At 41.6% G+C, this 22,545-nt stretch overlaps 1 protein-coding gene across 4 annotated transcripts in view; it reads right to left on the bottom strand.

Moving 5' to 3' along the window:
- Positions 1–22,545, bottom strand: part of LOC129698644 (signal transducer and activator of transcription 1-alpha/beta-like) — a 46,782-nt gene that overhangs the window by 18,533 nt on the left and 5,704 nt on the right. For all 4 annotated transcript variants that reach the window (XM_055637778.1, XM_055637779.1, XM_055637777.1 and 1 more), the window contains exons 3-14: positions 18,056–18,184; positions 17,632–17,776; positions 14,887–14,985; positions 12,301–12,390; positions 10,793–10,871; positions 10,566–10,657; positions 7,486–7,637; positions 5,339–5,497; positions 4,733–4,825; positions 2,796–2,855; positions 300–329; positions 100–193 (exon numbers count right to left, since the gene is read on the bottom strand). In XM_055637778.1, coding sequence (XP_055493753.1) covers positions 100–193; positions 300–329; positions 2,796–2,855; positions 4,733–4,825; positions 5,339–5,497; positions 7,486–7,637; positions 10,566–10,657; positions 10,793–10,871; positions 12,301–12,390; positions 14,887–14,985; positions 17,632–17,776; positions 18,056–18,183 — 1,221 coding nt within the window. In that variant the 5' untranslated portion in view covers position 18,184. The remainder of the gene's footprint in view (positions 1–99; positions 194–299; positions 330–2,795; positions 2,856–4,732; positions 4,826–5,338; positions 5,498–7,485; positions 7,638–10,565; positions 10,658–10,792; positions 10,872–12,300; positions 12,391–14,886; positions 14,986–17,631; positions 17,777–18,055; positions 18,185–22,545) is intronic.

Here is a 22,545-nt window from a genome sequence, read left to right on the forward strand (position 1 = left end):
TTGGTTCTGTACAGTGTGTTATGAGAGGATTGCATGATGTTGTGAGTCATATTCCATAGGTACATGATTCATCTTCTGCTTTACAATGTGGTGACTAACCAGATGCCGGAATTCAGCAGCCAAGCTTCCGTTGGTCGACTCCTCCATATTCATCACTTTTGTATTAGTTCCTAGGATGTTGAATTTCCTAAATCTGTAAAAGAGGAAGTTAAAAAAAAGTAAAATACATTTGCTTGACAAAGAGCAATTGCGATTGAAAGGTTAGCCAGGAAATCAACGTAATAAATGACACTACTCACCCTTTCACAGAACTCTTTTCAATGACGTCTCTGAAAATAAAGAACAATTCAGTAGTATAACAGTAGAAAGGTTGCACCTTTGTCACTGTTCCATCATTCAACAAGATCACAGCTGATCTTTTAGCTCAGTGGCAGCTTGTCGCACAAACTGCATTTCTCTTGATTTTCTAATTCCCATACGTTTATCAGGGGTGAATATATTCAGTAGCTGAGCAAGCACAACCCTCATAGTTGGAGAAATGCAAAGATTCACCAGCTCCCTGGATGAAGAAAATTTCTCCTCAACTCAGGCCCAGAATGGAAGGCCCCTTATTTTGGAATGAGAGATTATGACCCCTGAACCTAAACACCCAAGCCAAGAGAAATATCATTCTTGCATTTGTAGAGATCAATGAAATCACCTCGTTCTTCCAATCTTAAAATGCAATAGGCCCAGGGTGCATAATCCCACCTCATACAACAAACCCACTGCCCCATGAATCTATCTAATGGATATTCATTGCAGTCGCTCCATTGCAAGCATATCCTTCCTTGGGTAGAAACTACAGAAATACACAGGGTATTCTGGCTACAGTCTTTCATAATGGAACCAAGAAGTCTATTTGTACATTCAAATTCTCTTGCAACGATAGGCAAACAAACCATCCGTCTTCCTACTGTTTGCAGAACCTTCCCATTAACACGTCAGAGCTGTGGGCAAATTCCTTACACCAATAACTTTCACCCGTATTATTTAAAATACATTTCTCTTATTGATGTAAGAGGGCCTAACATAGAAACATAGAAATTAGGTGCAGGAGTAGGCCATTCGGCCCTTCGAGCCTGCACCGCCATTCAATATGATCATGGCTGATCATCCAACTCAGTATCCTGTACCTGCCTTCTCTCCATACCCTCTGATCCCCTTTAGCCACAAGGGCCACATCTAACTCCCTCTTAAATATAGCCAATGAACTGGCCTCAACTACCCTCTGTGGCAGAGAATTCCAGAGATCCCTAACATTTTCCATTTGCCCTGCCCACACTTCTACAACTCCTGGTAGGCGGCGCGACTCTGGCCAGCAGCGGCCTCTGCAGCCTGTCCGCGTTTTTATTATTTTTGTCTGTGTTTTTATGTAGTGTTTGTTATTTTATGTTGGGGTGTGTGTGTGTGGGGGGGGGGGAGGGGGGGGGAAACTTTTTGATCATGGAGGCGTGTCTCATCAACGAGGAGCGGCCTCCAACAGGAAGAGACCGGGGACTCAGTATCACCGTTGCCGTCGCGGAGCTGGCCTCCGGAGCGGTGGAGGAGCGCTGCTTGCTCTGCCATACCCTCTGATCCCCTTTAGCCACAAGGGCCACATCTAACTCCCTCTTAAATATAGCCAATGAACTGGCCTCAACTACCCTCTCGTGGCAGAGAGTTCCAGAGATCCCTAACATTTTTAATTTGCCCTGCCCACACTTCTACAACTCATGAAGGCTTTCTACACCTTAATCACAGCCTGTATATGCAAACAAATTAAACTTAGGTGCATCAAATGTCAAGATACATCCAGATCCTCATCATAAATTACTGTCAACAACTGTAGCTGCATAAGCAATCTCCAGCACTCTAGATTCCACAACCCCAAAATGACCCATTTATGGGTTGAATAGCTCCCACTCTCCATTAACTAATCTTCAATTCCTATCAGTGTGCAAAGGTTCCAGAATGTGAACTTCAATCTTGCATAGTAATCTTAATACCTTAAGACTTCCCAAAAACCTAAATATATATCAACTGGTTCCTGCTTGCTCATTCTGTAAGTTACTACTTCAAAAAAACTAACGGGTTTTTCCCCCCCAAACATAATTGTCACTTTCAAAAAATCTATGTTGTTTGGCCCACTTCTACTATTTTCCCAAGTGCCGGCCAACTATTTTCTTAATAAATTAAAATGTGTTAAATTAGCAAATGTAAATAATATTGGCAGAATATGCTTATTCTCTCACCTTTATTACTTTCTTGCCCAATTCATAAATACATAAGTGATTGGAGCAAAATTAGGCCATTCGGCCCATCAAGTATACTCCACCATTCAATCATGGCTGGTCTATCTTTCCCTCTTAACCCCATTCTCTTGCACTCTCCCTCCGACACCTGTACTAATCAAGAATCTGCCATAAATATCCATTGACTTAACCTACACAGCCCTCTGTGGCAAAGAATTGCACAGATTCACCACCCTCCGACTAAAGACATTTTTCCTCATCTCCTTCCTAAAGGAACACCCTTTGATTCTGAAGGTAAGACCACTGGTCGTGGACTCTCCCACTAGTGGAAATATCCTCTCCACATCCACTCTATCCATAATAATTAATGCACATTCTGCCATCCTTGGTGAAACGAGGCACGTACCACGTAATGAAGAATAGGTGGCTATAGTAATTTTATTATTTTAATAAAATATCTTCAGCTATGACAACGTCACAAAGTTATAGTGAAGCATATGAAAATGAAACACAACTACTTACTTGTCAAAGGATGCTTTTACACGCAGCTGATAATTTAATTCTGGCAGTCTTACCAAGAGCCTGTAACAAAATAGGGGAAAAGATGCAAAATAACACATGTTTTATAATGAATTAATAAAGGGAACCAAGCTTGTGTGATGTTATTTATTAGTAGCAGATTTGCCTCTTGCAATTTTAACATCCAAAATTTAATTTGGGGAGTCTTAAAACCATTTTGCAATAGAACACAGATTATAAAGCAAAGTCTATCCTCCTAGAGATAATGCACCAAGATACAATACAGCAAAGCTCCAAACTCATTCTCACATTGAGGTTCAGAAAGAGTATAGTCTTAAAACAAAATCCTAATCATTGCTTCTGGTGGAGCAAAACTTTAGTTATTTAAAAAAGTGCCCTGTGTTACATTATTAGTACAAAGTTTCAGCAAAGTGATCATAAAATCTTGTAGATTTACCCCATCAACATCCCACCTCAATGCCTACCATTTTAATTTTATTTTATTGATAAATGTTGGAACCAATTCCTCAATAATTTGTATTCATATAGCATCATTAACACAAAACATTTACCAATGAATTCAAATAACATAAGATGCACAGCCATGCAATAGGCCCAGGAAACAGATGTCAGTGCAGATGATAATACTCTTGAGGCAAAGGGGCAAGTTTTAAGGTATGCATAAAATATATAAAGAAGCAGAAATCATTGGAGGGAATTCTGTGGCCATGGAAACATGAAGTTGAATCACATGGCTCTCAAGGTGGAGTTTAAAAAAAATATATGATTCTTAAAAGATCAGGAAAGGATATAAGCCAATATCTGAAAAGTTGTGGGGTTGGAGATGAGAAATGGGACAGGCAAGGATACGGATTGGTGGTGGGAATGGAACAAAATAAAAATTAAACACAGGGGGAAAGAGCAGCATCAGCTTAACTGTGTTAGCAAGATCAGCTCAGGTTAGGGCACAAGCAGGTGCTGTTTATAGATGGAAGGATGTAGATGCCAGCCACCACACTGGAGTAGTCAAGTTTACACAGTACATGGATGAAGCTTTCGGTCTGATTTAGTCTCAGAAGCGGCCAGGCATAGGGATTGGTGTAATTAGGGAAAGAAAGATGTATGTCATGAGGATCAAAGACAGCGGTGTTAATATGAAGCACAAGAAAAAGAGCCTTGTCAGAAGGTGGTGAGATGGAGTCTGGTGTTACCAGCACGCACATGTAGGCATACATTAGTTTTTTCAGATAAAGCCACTGTGATGCAGACTGCAAAATACATAAATATGTGAAGAGCAATGATATATTGTGTAAGAACGATCTGCAGATGCTGGAAAAATTGAAGTGAGACACAAAATGCTGGAGAAACTCAGCAGGTGAGGCAGCATCTATAATAATAATAATTTTATTTATAGAGCACTTTAAAAACAAACATAGTTGCAACAAAGTGCTGCACATCACTAATCATTGACAAAAAAGTTAATACACACCAAAAATAACAATCAAAAGAAATAGTAGGTAAAGACATGTAAAATAAAGAAACATCAAAAACACCAAAAACAGAAGCAAAGTCTATGGAGAGAAGGAATAGGCGATGTTTCGGGTCGAGACCCTTCTTCAGATATAATGATATATTATTTACTAAGCACCATGTTTAATGGTGCTAAGCCACACAGAGAACCACTGCAGGCAATAATCTGGGGATCACTGGATAAATAATGGCATCAAAAGTCAGAGACATCAAATTATTCACACAATGAAGAAAATATTTTTAACAAAGTTCTTTGGGTAAACAATATCTTAATGCTAAATAAATGTAATACAGCACCACCATCCTTATGGGTAACTAATTTTCATGAGATAATTGTTATGATCAAAAGTGTATATGGGGAGAGGGTAGAGAGACAGAGAGAGAGATAAGTTTTTTTAGTAATCACTCACCTCAATTTCACAGTGAATTGCACACCAGTCTTTAGAACCATGGGTCGCTGTGGGTGGGTTGGCATGCAAGGCTGTCTCTCCACCACAAAGGAACTAAAGGACAATGAAGATTAATTTCATGATTAAACTTAAATGATGAGCATTTCAGAAAAAACATTAAAAAATTTAAAGTCTTCGTGGGAAGGAGGAAAAAACCAGAGCACTTGGAGAAAATCCACACTGTTACAGGGAGGACATGCAAACTCTGTACAGACAGCACCTGTAGGCAGGGTCGAACGTGTCTCTGGCACAGTGAGGCAGCAACTCTACCACTGCTGCCCTCTAAAAAAGGTACTAAAGAATGAACATTTGCTAAGATACACACTTATTGCCAACATGGGCACTTTAGAGAAGAATTCATCCATAACAGGGATTAGTCAACAGGATTTAAATTGTTTTCTGCCACAAGTGTAAAATGGCTTATAGGAATCAGAAGGTTTTTTTTGTTGCATCCTTTAAAATTTGCTTCTCAATTTTAGCAAACATCAGGACACAGAGAAATACCTCATATTTAAACTGAGAAAAATCACACTTCAAGTCGAGTCAGATTGTGTCTGGAATGGTTACCTTTTAATAAGAGTGATGAACAAAGTATCGTATCTTTCTTCCAGGAATTGCTTCTTTTGAGTAATAGGGTCACCTTCATACGAATATTTCTGCTCCAATTCTTCCAATTTCTTTAATTGTTGCCGAACCTGCTGCAAGCTCTCTGCCAGCAATGTGAAACTGAAAGCAATAACACAAAAAAAAAATCAAGGAGGCAATTACCAATGGCCACACTAATAATCCTTGTTCAAACCTTTTGTAGAGGTCATAGAAACATAGAAATTAGGTGCAGGAGTAGGCCATTCAGCCCTTCAAGCCTGCACCGCCATTCAATATGATCATGGCTGATCATCCAACTCAGTATCCCGTACCTGCCTTCTCTCCATACCCTCTGATCCCCTTAGCCACAATGGCCACATCTAACTCCCTCTTAAATATAGCCAATGAACTGGCCTCGACTACCCTCTGTGGCAGAGAGTTCCAGAGATTCACCACTCTGTGTGAAAAAAGTTCTTCTCATCTCAGTTTTAAAGGATTTCCCCCTTATCCTTAAGCTGTGACCCCTTGTCCTGGACTTCCCCAACATCGGGAACAATCTTCCTGCATCTAGCCTGTCCAACCCCTTAAGAATTTTGTAAGTTTCTATAAGATCCCCTCTCAGTCTCCTAAATTCTAGAGAGTATAAACCAAGTCTACCCAGTCTTTCTTCATAAGACAGTCCTGACATCCCAGGAATCAGTCTGGTGAACCTTCTCTGCACTCCCTCTATGGCAAGAATGTCCTTCCTCAGATTTGGAGACCAAAACTGTACGCAATACTCCAGGTGTGGTCTCACCAAGACCCTGTACAACTGCAGTAGAATCTTCCTGCTCCTATACTCAAATCCCTTTGCTATGAAAGCTAACATACCATTCGCTTTCTTCACTGCCTGCTGCACCTGCATGCCTACTTTCAATGACTGGTGTACCATGACACCCAGGTCTCGCTGCATCTCCCCTTTTCCTAGTCGGCCACCATTTAGATAATAATAGTCATGGCATTAGATGTTATGTGGTCAGAACATCAAAGTGCCAGAGATGCCACAAAACTGCTCTGCTGTTTCCTCAGATGCCATCAAGTTGCCAACAACCCAACTCAACCCCAACCACCAGCTCTTCAAAAAAAAAAAAAAGCTATTGCAATACTTGAAGGGAAACAATCTATAGGACATCAGTCCCTCCACAAACAGCCCTAGCACAGTTAGCTTGCCTTATGGAGTCAAACATCCCAACCTCCCTTACTTTGTGCATAGATGAACTACTTTCAAAATAAGGTTATATTTACAAGTTTTATTTTCGGAAAATAACATAAAATATGGTATTATAGATGAATGAAAGATTAATCTAATGTTTCAAGAGATCTCAAGCAAGTCATTTCCATACCAACTACTTCCTGGAAGATGAGGGGCGTAGAGAGAGAAAATAATTCCAGGACTTGCTTTGATAAGGAATTATGGATTTGTTAAATGCGCTTTACTTAAATTTAAAGAAAATGCTGGAAATACTCAACTGATAGGAAGATAGATTTTCTTACCACCCAATTGCTGCTTGACCTGCTGAGCAATTCCAGCATTTAAGTTTCAGAATGTCCAGCATCTACCCTCTGCTTTTGGATTAATAGAAACTGAAAAATAGGTGCAGTAGGCCATTCAGCCCTTCGAGCCAATATGATCATGACTGATCGTCTAAATCAGTACACCCCCCTTCCTGCTTTACCTCCATATCCCTTGATTCCTTTAGCCCCAAGAGTTAAATCTAACTCTCATGAAAACATCCAGTGAATTAACCTCCACTGCCTTCTGTGGCAGAGAATTCCACAGATTCACAACTATCTAGGTGAAGAAGTTTTTCCCCATCTCATAGAAACATAGAAAATAGGTGCAGGAGTAGGCCATTCGGCCCTTCGAGCCTGCACCGCCATTCAATATGATCATGGCTGATCATCCAACTCAGTATCCTGTTCCTGCCTTCTCTCCATACCCCCTGATCCCTTTAGCCACAAGGGCGAAATGGCACATATCAGTCCTAAATGGCCTACCCCTTAATCTTTGAATACATGTTAGGTTTGTGTTCATCTTTATATTGGGTGTGTGCATTATTAAATTTGCACAAGTGGTTGAAGCAGCTCACCAATGCTGTAGCTGGTCAAGACAGGTGTTTGGTGGTCCTCCAATGCATGCAACCTGTTGTCTCCTTTTCCATTCCACCAGCTCTTCATTGATCAAAAGCCCTTCAATTTGTTCCACTTCATTCAGTAGGCTGGCAGTTTCATTAATTACTTCCTACAAAAGAAAATGCATGCCAGTGAGCGAAATGCATGTTCAAAAAAAATGCCAGCGATCCATTGAAGATTTTTTTGCAAAGACCAGGCATGCAAATAGAAAATTGTCAATGACAAGTCTTGCAAATTTTAAATTGAAAATATGAAATTTGTAACATTCTTGTTACACATTAAAAGAAAATATACATATAATATACACACATATATTTTTATTTATATAATATATACACACACACACATATATACACATATATATGTACACACATATATACACACACACACACACATATATATACGCATATGTCTCCGCGGGCTCCGGGGAGGAAGCGGCCGCTCCAGACATTTCCGGGCCGCGGAGGAGTGTTTGCCCGATGCCGGCATTCCAGCTTTCTGACGGGAGGGCCTGAGAACATCGGACTGGCTGCGGAGGCCACAAATGGGCCCTGACCTCGGGTGATCACAGAGGGAGAGGACTGAACTTTCTGATGTCTTCCCCCACAGTGGAAATTTTTTATTCTGTTGTGGGGGGACGTTTGTGTTGAATTATACAATATGTTGTGTCATTTTTCTCAATTTTAATTTTCACATATACATGTATAACTTAATTATATATATATATGTAAACACACACGCACAGTTTATATATACACATTAATTTTACTTTAATTAAGTATATAAATATATATATGTTCACAAATCTATATAAATGACTGAAAAAAACAAAACTCTTATCTTGTATGTGTGTGTGTGTGTGTGTGTGTGTGTGTGTGTGTGTGTGTGGTGTGTGCGAACTCTTTCAAAAAAATAATAAAATTTTTACAAATTCCCACAGAGATTTATCTCTGACTCCGAATATCTGAAAAGTTCTTCCATTAGCGCATCGAAAATGTTCACAAATCTGAAATGACTGAAAAAAAAAAACGGCTGGCTTTGGCTGATGACGTCACAATGGCTCTGCGTGCTGCCCTCTTGGATCTGCGCGTGACATATCCCCCCCCCCCCCCCACCCTCCCTCCTCCCCCGTTATTCAAAAGATACAGCCCTCTCATCCCCCCCCCCTCTCCTCTGCCTCCCCACCTCTGCCCCACCTCCTCTCTGCCCCTCTCTTCTCTCTCTGTGTGCCTATGCCCATCTCCGTCTTTAGCCACGCCTGCGAGTTGGGGGCTATGCGTGAGTGGATAGGGCGGGGGATGGGATAAAAGGAGCAAATTAATAATATTAATATAATAACAAGGGGGGTGGTTAGTGTGTGTGTGGTACTGCAGCCCCCCCCCCCCCCCCCCCCCCCCCGGGGGACACATGGTTTATAGGTTAATTCATTTCGTGACTGCCAATCACCACCCCCCCCTCCGGACACTTATTATTTTTTTATTCAAATCGTTTGCTATGTCGCTCTTCAAGGGAGATGCTAAATGCATTTCGTTGTCTCTGTACTGTACACTGACAATTAAAATTGAATCTGAATCTGAATCAGAATTCGCTTCAGTAAAATTATAAATTGCCCCTAATGTGCAGGATAGTGCTAATGTAGGGGTTGGTCAGCGCTGACTCAAGTGTGGGTGAAGTTTTTCCTCATCTAGGTCCTAAATTGCCTACCCCTTATTCTTAAACTGTGACCCCTGGTTCTGGGCTCCCCCTTTCTATCCTTCTAAATTCCAGCAATTACAAGCCCAGTCGACACATTCTTTCATCGTGTCAGTTCCCTCAATAGTAATAATGTCCTTTCCCAAATTAGGAGACCAAAATTGCACACACTACTCCAGGTGCGGTCTCACCTAGGGACTGACAACTGCAGTAGGACCTCCTTGCTCCGAAACTCAAATCCTCTTGCAATGAAGGCCAACTTGACTTTCTCCACTGTCTGCTCTACCTTCATGCTTACTTTCAGTGACTGATGAACAAGCAAACACCCAGGTCTCGTTTTCCTAATCTGACACCATTCAGATATTAATCTGCCTTCCTGTTCTTGCCACAAAAGTGGATAACCTCACATTTATCCACATTGTACTGCATCTGCTATGCTTGTGCCCACTCACCCAACCTATCCAAGTCACCCTGCAGCCTCATAGCATCCTCCTCGCAGCTCACACCGCCACCCAGCTTTGTATCATCTGCAAACTTAGAGATACATTTAATTTCCTCATCTAAATCGTTAATATATATTGTAAATAACTGGGGTCACAGCACTGAGCCTTGCGGCACCCCACTAGTCACTGCCTGTCATTCTGAAAAGGATCCGTTAATTCCTACTCTTTGCTTCCTGTCTGCCAACCAGTTCTCTATCCATGTCAATACCCTACCCCCAATACCATGTGATCTAATTTTGCACACTAATATCTTGTGTGGGACCTTGTCAAGGTCTTTTTGAAAGTCCAGATACACCACATCCACTGGCTCTCCCTTATCCATTTTACTCGTTACATCCTCAAAAAATTCCAAAAGATTGAGAATCAACTGCTTTGATCTTGCCCAAGTGGATCCACCTGCAGAATAGTACTCTATTCACTCTTTGCAGCTCCTTGCGGTGTCAATATCCACATCCCATCAAGTCTAGAAGCTTCTCTACCTCCACACGCATGACCCCTGACCAGAAGCAGAAATTTGCTGCAGAGACATATGGATTGTACATAAAAACTCATATGAACCTCTCATATTGTCAATTTAACATGCTTTGAAACCTGGGTCCATTTTCAACCCTCTGCTTTTATATAGCACCTGCTATGTTCAACAATTGAATTTTTTTAATAAACTTTGTGGGCAAATCCAAATGACACTGCCAATTCGTACACGGTGTTGGCCGAAAATATATTTGCGCAAAGGGAACTTCAGTTTCTACGTAAATGTTGAATTCAAGAGAAGCAAAAACAAAAATCTATTACATAAAAATGTAACAGAATCAATAACAGTGTTAGCAATAACCATAGTTGACCTTTCTTTTTATATCCAACTTTAGCATCATGTTGTGGAGGTGGACTTTTTCTTGTTTAATCTCATTTTGAGCCAACCCATTCACTTCGTGCTCTAGTAATGGAAGATAAACAAAAACATTAAAAAAGAGTTGTAGACAACAAAAGCCCAAGGTACAATTCTACATAGAAAAAGGCACTTTAACACAAATTTGTTCAATTACACTTTTCGCAAACCAGGACTCCTCACCTCGACTGTGCAATGTCTTAGATCGGAAATCAAATTCATCCTGAAGATCTTCAAGAGATTTTATTTCTTGTTCAATCTCCTACAATCAAAGAATATTATATTTTGTGAAATCCTTTCAATACAATATTTTGTTACATGCCATTTGAACCTCAGTGAGGCTCAAACGAAACTCCGTTTCCACAGCCATAAAAACAAAGGCTATTCCTACAAGACATACGAACAATTCAATTTACACAAACATCCATCACAGTGAATCTCTTCCTCACTGTGATGGAAGGCAAAGCATTTTCTCTCCCCTGCACCATTTCTCTCCCGATGTCGAAACCCCAGGCGGGATGATTCAAAAATGCTTCATACTCAAAATATCACTGCTCTATAGGAAGATTGGGTGGCTAATTCATGAGCAGTAAGAACTCAAAGCAAAAAAAACAAAAAAACAAAAACAGATTTGCAGAGCCATCCTGATATATAGGTCCCATTTTTTCTTGACACATATTCAGCAGGAAAACAGGCACTAATTTAAATAACCCAAGCAAAGAATTGACGTGTTTAATAATACAACATTGCCTCTGATCTCAGAGGCATTGGAACCATAATGTGAACCAGCCATAAAGTGGATAATTAACAACTGCATAACTGGATGACTGACAAAATTATTACTGTCTATCTGATACTTTGAATAAGTGATTGAAAACTCAAGACAAAAATAAAAGGTTAGCTATCATTGCTACTTTATATTGCTGACAAGATAATTTACAGGAGGGTAAAGCCCAACCTGAACAAAACAGTACACTAGAACCATTTTAGTCAAAGACTGAAATTGCAAGACAGAGCCATATTAATAATGCAAAATATTTTGAGACTGTTCAAAACAATGGCCTTTATAAAACACCAGAGTATGTGGATGGAGTTAAATTATGAAATGCATCAAGACTTTGTATTAGTCACAGCAGGAAACATACATCCATATCGGTGAGACTAAGCACAGGCTCGGCGATCGTTTCGCTGAACACGTCTGATCAGTCCGCCTAAATCTACCCGATTTCCCAATTGCTCACTTTAATTCCCCCTCCTATTCCCAATCTGACCTTTCTGTCTTGGGCCTCCTCCATTGTAACAGTGAGGCCCAGCGCAAATTGGAGAACAGCATCTCATATTTTGCTTGGGTAGCTTACACACTAGCGGTATGAATGTTGACCTCTAACTTCAAGTGGCCCTTTCTTTCCCTCTCTCTCCATCCCCTCCCCAGTTCTCCTACCAGTCTGACTGTCTCCGACAACATTTTATCTCAGTTCCGCCCACACCCCTGACATCAGTCTGAAGAAGGGTCTCGACCCGAAACATCACCCATTCCTTCTCTCCAGCGATGCTGCCTGTGCCACTGAGTTAGTCCAGCATTTTGTGTCAACCTCCAACTTAAGGCTGCGTTCTATTTTGCACCTCCGAAACCTCAGTCTTCACCCAAGGACTCAAGTTGGTACAATGTTGCATTGCAAACATATACATACCTGAACTCTGCTCTTTACTGTCTTCACTTTCTGATCTAGCTGCTTCTGCTTGTCCAGAATTATATTGTTCAGGAGAGAACCGATATGATTCTACGAATTAAAAACACAGAAACAAAACTTAAAAAAAATTCTCAGTATTATTATCTATATTACTAAAAGTCTGATCTTGACCGCTTTTGGCTCGCTGTGGCGTGATTTCCGAGAAAACGCCGCCACCTACGGCCGTCATTTTTGGCCACCTCGCTCAGAGCCCCCCTACGCCTTCCGGGACCCGAGGGTTTTTCCCATCGATGAAAAATCAGAGCGATATTAATGGGTTTTTTTAAAAATGCCATTCTCTCTGCTGCCCCTGCTGGTGGGATGGGGGAGGGACTATAAAACCCAGAAGTGGTGTGCCTCACTCAGTCTCTGCAAGATGGAGGAACCAAGAGGGTCACGTCTCTCTGAACTCTGAATAACACTGAACACGTGTCTACTCAACTGTGAGTGCCCTTAATGTGGCTTGAAAATGAAAATACGGTTGGTTTGAGGTAAAAATGCACTGCCAATGGAGTAAAAATGCACCGCCAATGGAGTAAAAATGCACTGCTAATGGAGTAAAAATGAAGTAAAAATGCACTGCTAATGAAGTAAAAATGCACTGCTAATGGTTGTTTGGGTGAAGTAAAATGCACTGCTAATGAAGTAAAAATGCACTGCCAATGGTTGTTAGTGTTTAAAAAATGTTGAGAATCTCTCTTCTGTCAATCACACCACGAAGGCCACACCTTTTCCGGTGGAAGGGGGAGGGATTATAAAACCCGGAAGTGTGGCTCAGTCTCGGTATGATGGGGGAAGGGAGAGATCACACCTCTGTCTGAGCTGTGAATGCAACTGAACACACTGAATGTATACTGAACTGTGTGTGGTGTTTTGTGTGGTTTTATGGTGGTTTTACCTTGCTTGAAATGTTATGAAACTGCATTTGAATATGGTGGCCTTGCACCCTGCATGAAATGATTATGAAACTGCATTTGAATTTGGTGGCCTTACACCCTGCTTGAAGTGGTAGGAAACTGAACCCGAATTTGGTGGCCTTGCACCCTGCTTGAAGTGGTATGAAACTGCACTTGAATTCGGTGGCCTTGCACCCTGCTTGAAATGGTAGGAAAATGGATTTGAATTTGGTGGCCTTGCACTCTGCTTGAAATGGAATTTCAAGGAATAGCCGTGAGTCAACTGCAGCCCACCAGCCATGAGTGAGATGTTGGTTGTGCTTTCTTGGCCGTAGCTTCAATGTAGTTAGTCCAGAACAAATAGTTGACGATAGTAATGCCCAGGAACCTGAAGCTCTCAACCATTTCCACTTCGCTACCATTGACAATATTTGGGGCATGTACTCAGCCACGCTTCCCGACATTAAAAATAACTCAGTTGTCTTGCTAACATTGAGGGAGAGACTGTTGTCCTGGCAGCATGTTACGAAGCACTCCATCTCCTTCCTGTATTCCATCTCATCATTGTTAGAGATCTGACCCACTACAGTGGTGTCATCTGCAAACTTGTAGATGGAATTAGAGACGAATATGGCCACATGGCTACTAGTTTATAGGGAGTGTAGTAAGGGCTGAGAACAGCGTCTCACGGCACCAGCATTAAGAATTATCATCACGGATGACATTTTGTCACCTATCCTTGCCAATTATGGTCAATGGATCAGAAAGTCAAGGATCCAGTAGTAGGGGTTACAGACTTCTGGTGCCAGGAGCTTAGTTAAGATTATGGTGTTGAAAGCAGTGCTATATTCAACAAATATGTCGGTCCTTGTTATCTAATTGCCCCAGAGATATTATAGGGTAATGTAGATGGTGTCACTGTGGACCCGAGCCATTAAAAATCCAACAGCAGTTGTCAGCGGGTAACATCTTGAGGAAGAGATGGGTTGGGGGGGGGGGGGGGCAGCATGGGGTAAGCACTCCATCTCATTCCTGTATTCCATCTCATCATTGTTAGAGATCTGACCCACTACAGTGGTGTCATCTGCAAACTTGTAGATGGAATTAGAGAAGAATTTGGCCACATGGCTACGAAGTATTTCACAAGTCAAACACTTTCTGTTGTGAACATTCAGCAGCAGGGTAGGAGGGCAATGACATTCTCAGCAGACGTCATGTCACGTCAGATTGTACTTGTGACGTGTAAAATGCAAACTTCTACAGATGTTCCGTGGTGAAATCTTTACTCTTCTCAATCCCAGTTAATAATTCAGGCAGGGAAAGTAGTTTTGTTTTCTCCAAGTGACTGGGTTTACAATGATATTGTCCCTGCACAATTCTCCTCCCATTCTGTTATCAGTGACCAGAAAATACATTTCTTGGGAAAACTCACATTGGGAAAGATGGATTGTTTTTTAGATAATCATTAAACTTGTCAAAATTCACAAACTGTTCACTACTTGTTCTTTACCACAAATTTAAAAAGTGGGCAATGTACGGAAATAGAGGAAACTTTTGTTAACCTCCGTTATAAAGCAGGGAGCATTTATTCAAAGAACTGAGAGAAGAAAGCAGCAACTTATTGAACACAAACATGTTTAATTGAAAATACCTTTTCATCTTTCATAGCTTTTTCTAGGATTTTCTTTTCCTCTTTAAGGCTGTGTGATATGGTTAGTGCCAATTGGATGGGGTCATCTTGGAAGTGAACCTGCAAATAGAAATTAGGAATACAATACATGTAGGTATGTTGCAAAACTTACCTTCAGCGGCGCTGCAATTCTGCCGCTGCCCGTGTGTGCGACTTTGGCACCTTTGAGAGGGGGGGCGGGTTTTCTCTAGGCTGTTGAAATCGATGTTGTTCAGCTTACTTAGTTGCTGACGAAAAATCGTTGCGAAATTCGTTCGCTGCAGGTATTTTTTTTTAACTAAATTGGGTTATTTAATTGTTAATAGTAGATTAAAAATCATCCTCTAAAGCCATGAACGCCGACAACGGGACGGATCTCATGTAGGGGCCAAGGCAAGGTAGGTTGTTTATTATTACATTAAAAAGGGCTTCTTAAGATCCTTTATACAAAATGTTATGTTGCGAGTAGCTGACTTGGGGGCCCATTCAATCCCGCAGTATCTTTCATGCAGACATGGGCTTCAAATCCAAACCAGCGCGTTCTACAAAATCCCACTGGCAAGCCGATTTAAATGGCCATTAATTTACAGCAATTGAACACTAAATCCCTTCCATTTGGCCTATAAATCAATGTCAATGCGATTTAAAAATAATGTTTTATTGTAAATTATTGTGTGAATGTTCTTTGGACACTTAGGCTATTTAAAAATGTTAATCTTTCCTTAAGAAATGGATAGATGTTTAGATCTAGTAATTGAATTTTGGAATTAGCTACAATTGGGTAACTAACTAATTATATGCTTTAATTTCAGGTCATCCAAGTAAGATTGTTTAATATTTGTTTCAGAATGCTTCAATCAATAATAACTGAAAATGTCTTTCAGTTCTCTTAATTTTTAATAAAGTTACGGTCATTTCACTGTCCTTGATCACAACTTTTGTGTTAAGTCAATGGAAAATCAATAGGGAACAAGATTTTAATTTCCGAGTATGAAAATGGCCATAACCTTTTTAATACTGAAGATATGAAAGTGAATTAGGTGTCAAATTAAACTTCTTTTTATGCTTTATCTGATGGGATACTTGGTTTTTAAAATCTCAAAATTTTGTAACATTGCTAATACATGCAGTTTCAAATACTTGGGTATGAGAAGTACATTTTCAATTATTTTTACTAGTTTTAGGTCTCAGAATAATATTTAATCAATTACCCTGCATAATTCAAATGAGACCATAAATCACATTTTGGAAAATATCATTAATTGCCCGTGTAAATATGTTCTCTCTTCAAAATAAAACAGCCAGGTTCAAAGGGATTTTAACTAAACCCCAGTACCCAGACACTTTTATTTTCAAAAATGACCAGGTCTGGTGCATTTGTATATAAATCTGTGCCCAATTCTCAATTTACAAAAAAATGAAATGGCTTTTCATTCACATGCAAAATATCAGTGTTTTTATGCCCATTATAACATGCAAAATAATAAATTTGTCAAGTGGAGAGACCAAGTTGTTGATCCTAGACATTGTATCAAACATAATAAAGTGGTTTAGCAAATCAAATTAGTATTTAAAAAAATCTGCAATACATCTAAGCTTGTTTCATTTGATTAATATTCCATTCATTTATTTTCTGCTTGAATTCCACTTGAGATTGTGCAAAACGTTAATCTTGCAACATTTTTAGTACTAACTAGACCAAGTGCAGACCTGTTGGGTCTGTTCCCGCAACGCATGGTTGCAAGGGCCTGACGTCATCGCACAATGCCACGCGCTAGGCGTACACTGTCAAGATGCTGCGTACACCCTCAATGCGTCTGCGGGCCGACAGGCCGTTGACGCGTGGGATTTTTGGACAGTGCAAGCTCGCGGGGACAGCGAAAAGCAGCGGGGGAGCAGCCAATCTGTGCCTTCCGCCAGAGCCAGGCCTGGTGGGTGGGGGGGGGGGGGGGGGGGGGGGTGTGGAGAGAGGAGAGAGCCGGGCGGCAGCAGCAGCGAAAATCGCTAGCTAAATGTGAAAAATGTCAGCTTTTTGGAGGTGAGCCGGGCGGCAGCAGCCATTATGGTGGCTGGCCAGCAGGAGGCGAAAAAAATGAGTGGGGGGGGGGGGGAAGGATTTTATTAAAAATTGGTACGTAAAACGACAACATTTAGTGGATTTGCGAATGTAAAAGTGAAATGGCTAGCGAAAAGGAAAAAAAATCTGAGTTTTTGCTTGTTGGTTTGGCGGACCAACGAATCAAAGGCCAAAAACCTAATCTGACATACAGCCACAAACACAGAGTTTTAGCGATAGTACACATTTATCACATTGTACAGGCAGCAGCACCACACTGAAGCAACATTTGTGCACAATTATCAGAAAGTAAAGCAGATCAATTGTATATTATATATTAATTTTTGCTGCAGTCCCACCACTCTTCCATTTGAACAAGCAAATTAGGAATCTATTCCATGGAAGATAGACAAAATGCTGGAGTAACTCAGCGGGACAGGCAGCATCTCTGGATAGAAGGAATGGGTGACGTTTCGGGTCGAAACCCTTCTTCTGAAGAAGGGTCTCAACCCAAAACATCACCAATTACTTTGATCCAGAGATGCTGCCTGTCCCGCTGAGTTCCTCCAGCATTTTGTGTCTATCATCAGTATAAACTAGCAACTGCAGTTCCTTCCTATATTATTTAATATATCCCCTCGTACAGGTACACATGAGACAGCTCCTCATACCTGAAGGTTACGTTTCACTTTCCTGATGTTATGCTGAAGTAGGAAATTATTCTCCAAGGCAAAGCGGCTATACTGGTCATCCAATTGTGTCAACAGGTCATGGAACAGCACCGTGGCCATTGAATCATTGCTGGCAGCATGCTCCCTAAGCAACACAAGTAGTGAAATAAAAATATGTATTAAAACGTTGCTCACCATTATACTGGGGCAAAGGCAAATAGTTTTTCCAACAATAACGCAAAAATAAGATCCAGTTAAACAAAAACAGTCGTAACAAAATAATCATCCTTTTCTATTGCAATTGTAAAATTGACAGCATGTGAAATGAGCATATTTGCTCTTGTTTTATCAATGAAGGCTATTTCTGCCCCAACTGGTTATTCTTCAGTGACTTGAATTGATTTGAATCAAAACAAACTCCTACCAATCTTTCGCCTCCAGCCACTGTGCAAGATACTGCCTGATCTCCATTGGAAAGCTGTCATCATAGAGCTGGTCAACCTGCTCCAGAAATTTGGAGTCCAGCAGCTGTAGTTCGTACCACTGCGACATTCTGCAAAGAAATTATACAAACATGCATTTTAAAATCAAACAATCTCTCTTGAGCAGATCTCATATCATTATAGCTGACCACCAGATGGCGCCCACAATGGCCACCTCACTAACTGTCTGTCTGGTTCCCTTTCTTCTTTGATGTTTTTTAGTATGTGCTAAATGTATGTTTTAAGTGTTTGTTAACTTGTTTTATGTGGGGAAGGTGGGGTTGGGAGAAACTTTTTTTTTAATCTCTTACCTCGACAGAGATGCGATTTTTATCTGTATCGTATCTCCATCCGCACTGCGGCTTAACATCGAGGAGTTGGTGGTCTTTGCTGGAGACCGACTTCGAGAGCTCCAACCGCGTGAGCCAGCGGACTTTAGCATCGTGGAGCTCCCGGTCCCTGGTTAGAGACCGACTTCGGGAGTTCCAAGCCGCAGAAGCTTCAACCGCCCCGACGCGGGAGCTTCGATCGCCCCGACTGCGGATGGTTCGACTGCCACGACCGCGGGAGAATAAAGATGAAAAAGATTAGACTTTATTGTCTTCCATCACAGTGAGGAATGTGGGGAATCCGCTGTGGTGGATGTTTATGTTAATTTTTATGTAGATGAATGTCTTGTTGCTTTTTTTAGTATTGCTGTATGGTAATTCGAGTTTCACTGTACCTTAATTGGTACACGTGACAATAAACAGACTTTTGAACCTTTGATCATTGTGCTTTGCATTTTTACAAAAGGAGAAATAATGGTGGTGGTAAACTGTTCCCATTTCAGATTAGATAACCGATTGTCTTCAGAGGAAAGTTTACTCAATTGAATCCCATACTTTTGTCTCCAGCTGTAAACGGTCTCAACGGGTCCTTTTCACAATGGCAGGCAGTGACTAGTGGGGTACCGCAAGGCTCAGTGCTGGGACCCCAGCTATTTACAATATATATTAATGATCTGGATGAGGGAATTGAAGGCAATATCTCCAAGTTTACGGATGACACTAAGCTGGGGGGCAGTGTTAGATGTGAGGAGGATGCTAGGAGACTGCAAGGTGACTTGGATAGGCTGGGTGAGTGGGCAAATGTTTGGCAGATGCAGTATAATGTGGATAAATGTGAGGTTATCCATTTTGGTGGCAAAAACGGGAAAGCAGACTATTATCTAAATGGTGGCCGATTGGGAAAGGGGGAGATGCAGCAAGACCTGGGTGTCATGGTACACCAGTCATTGAAGGTAGGCATGCAGGTGCAGCAGGCAGTAAAGAAAGCGAATGGTATGTTGGCTTTCATAGCAAAAGGATTTGAGTATAGGAGCAGGGAGGTTCTACTGCAGTTGTACAGGGCCTTGGTGAGACCACACCTGGGGTATTGCGTACAGTTTTGGTCTCCAAATCTGAGGAAGGACATTATTGCCATAGAGGGAGTGCAGAGACGGTTCACCAGACTGATTCCTGGGATGTCAGGACTGTCTTATGAAGAAAGACTGGATAGACTTGGTTTATACTCTCTAGAATTTAGAAGATTGAGAGGGGATCTTATAGAAACTTACAAAATTCTTAAGGGGTTGGACAGGCTAGATGCAGGAAGATTGTTCCCGATGTTGGGGAAGTCCAGGACAAGGGGTCACAGCTTAAGGATAAGGGGGAAATCCTTTAAAACGAAGATGAGAATAACTTTTTTTCACACAGAGAGTGGTGAATCTCTGGAACTCTCTGCCACAGAGGGTAGTTGAGGCCAGTTCATTGGCTATATTTAAGAGGGAGTTAGATGTGGCCCTTGTGGCTAAGGGGATCAGGGGGTATGGAGAGAAGGCAGGTACGGGATACTGAGTTGGATGATCAGCCATGATCATATTGAATGGCGTTGCAGGCTCGAAGGGCCGAATGGCCTACTCCTGCACCAAATTTCTATGTTTCTAACTGCACTTGATCTAGACCAAGCAGCTTTGTAATAACTCAGTGGAAGATTTGATTCCAAATTATCAACGATGTTAATGAAGTTATACTGTGGGGCTAGATTGGGATTAACCGCATCCTTGCCAAGTGGCTGAAACAGTAAATCTGGATTGAAAGTGCAAAAAAAAAAGCCAATAAGCCACACACAAATCACCCAGCAACTCCTTAAATTGGGATAAACCTTTTCTTGTATCGCCGATATACTTTGCTTAGTGCTCAGAATGCATTCCCAGAAAGAGGAGCATTAAGAGGCATTATGACTGTTGCACCGGAAGCCCAAGAGGAACCGCTGCCCGACACACCAGGAGCGTGGAACAGACCCCCTCCCCCCCTGCCCACCACGGCTGTGCAGGGAACCCGATGCATAGACAGTAATGTCTCCTTCGTTGCTCAATGTGACCTGGCTGCCCACAATGGCTGGCGTTGGGCGGTCTGAAACAAGGAGTGTGCTGCTGCCCAGCACCAAGATGCGAGCCATTTCTGACAATGAGCAGAACCCACTCCATATACTGACAGACCCAGTCTCTGGCAATACCACTGGTCAGATATGGGAGCTGCCACTATCTACCCATCTCTTCCACTGTGCAGCTCTGTCCAGTTTGGAGATTTCTACATGGCAACATATAGAGAAACAGAACAAAAACAGGTCCTTCATCCCACCATGTCCACGCTGACTATTGATCGCTCATTCACACTTGCTCTTATGTTATCCCACCTCCACATACCATTCCTATACACTTTACTGGAATCCATTAACCGACAAACCCACTTGTCTTTGGGATGCGGGTGGGAAACGCATTTGTTTTAAACGCTCTCCACAAGGCTTTCCCCAGAATTTTCCTCCCTGCATAAACTTTACTAAACAGTAAACCTGTGGTTCTCTCAGGAAATGCACAGGTCACACACTTTAACAAAACTTAGTGTAAACTTCCCCAAAACTATTTCCAACATCCACATTAAAGGGTTCCCTATTGTTCCAATTCCATTATGCAAGCTTAATTTAGTTTAGAGATAGAGCGCGGAAACAGGCCCTTCGGCCCACCGAGTATGTACTGACTAGCGATCCCCGTGCACCATGTACACACTAGGGGCAATTAACAATTTTACCGAAGCTAATTAACCTACAAACCTGTACGCTTTTGTAATGTAGGAGGAAACTAGAGCACACGGGGAAAACTCACAAGGTCACAGGTACAACGAACAAACTCCATACAGACAGCACCCGTAGTCAGGATTGAACCTGGGTCTCTGGCGCTGTAAGGCAGCAGCTCTACCACTGTACACAAAATTGCTAGAGAAACTCAGCGGGTGCAGCAGCATCTATGGAGCGAAATAGGCGACATTTCAGGCCGAAACCCTTCTTCAGACTGTGCTGGCCCAACAAGTCAGATCTGTTCTTGACTAACTGAATGACCCTTCTCCAAATTACTATTTCACCTGGGTGATCAATATCCTTTTCCACAATCATTCTTATGTTTATCGCAACACGATTCCCATTTCCCAAATGTTCCCTCACTGACGTTTGTATTGCTTGGCCGGGATCGTTATCACTCTATGACTAGGACTTTGAATGCTACCCACTATATCCCTGGAGTTATTGATAGCTCGGTCTATGCTTGGCTAGATGAATTCCTATGTTTTGCACATCTCTGAAAATCTCCAGCCTTATTCACTCCACGATAACCTTCCCATCAACAGGCAGTCTGGAAAGTCCCTGCAGTGTTTTCACATTTAGACATCAGCACATAGAAACGGGCCCTTCACCACAACCAATTCAGCATCCGGTTTTTTGCTTGGAAGATAGCTTACCCAACACAGTGTCTCACGAATTTGATTAGTGTTGGAAATCACTGTGATTGGATTTCAGCAAGCTTTTGGCAAGAGTCCATGTGTGACTCCGAAGGATAGATCTATTCAATCACAAAGCAGGGTTGTAACCTAGGCCTGTGATTAAACCTGTACGTTATGGAGATGTTGTAAATAGAGGCATTAGAGACAGTGATGGTAGTTTAAGAATTACAGAAGGATCTTAATCAGCTGAGCAAGTGGGATGAGGAATGACTAATGAATTATAAGATATTTGTGAGCGGTTGGGATGTCATTAACGGACAATAATAGGGTCCTAAGTCCCTGCAGATAGGGAGGTGAAAACGGCTTTTGTTTTCACATTTAGACATTCAGGCAGCATCCCTGGAGAGATATAAGCACAGAAACGGGCCCTTCACCCCAACAATTCCATACCGACCAGCAATCCCTGTGCGCAAGACAATTCACAAAGCCAATTAACCTACAAACCTGTACGTCTTTGGAGTGTTGTAGAAAACCCTCGCGTCACAGGGAGAACATACAAACAGCACCCATAGTCAGGATCGAACCTGCGTCTCTAGCAACTATCGCTGCACCACTGAATCGTTCATTCTTTCGTTCTT

Source organism: Leucoraja erinacea, chromosome 7, assembly GCF_028641065.1.
Source record: "Leucoraja erinacea ecotype New England chromosome 7, Leri_hhj_1, whole genome shotgun sequence".
NCBI lineage: Eukaryota > Metazoa > Chordata > Chondrichthyes > Rajiformes > Rajidae > Leucoraja > Leucoraja erinaceus.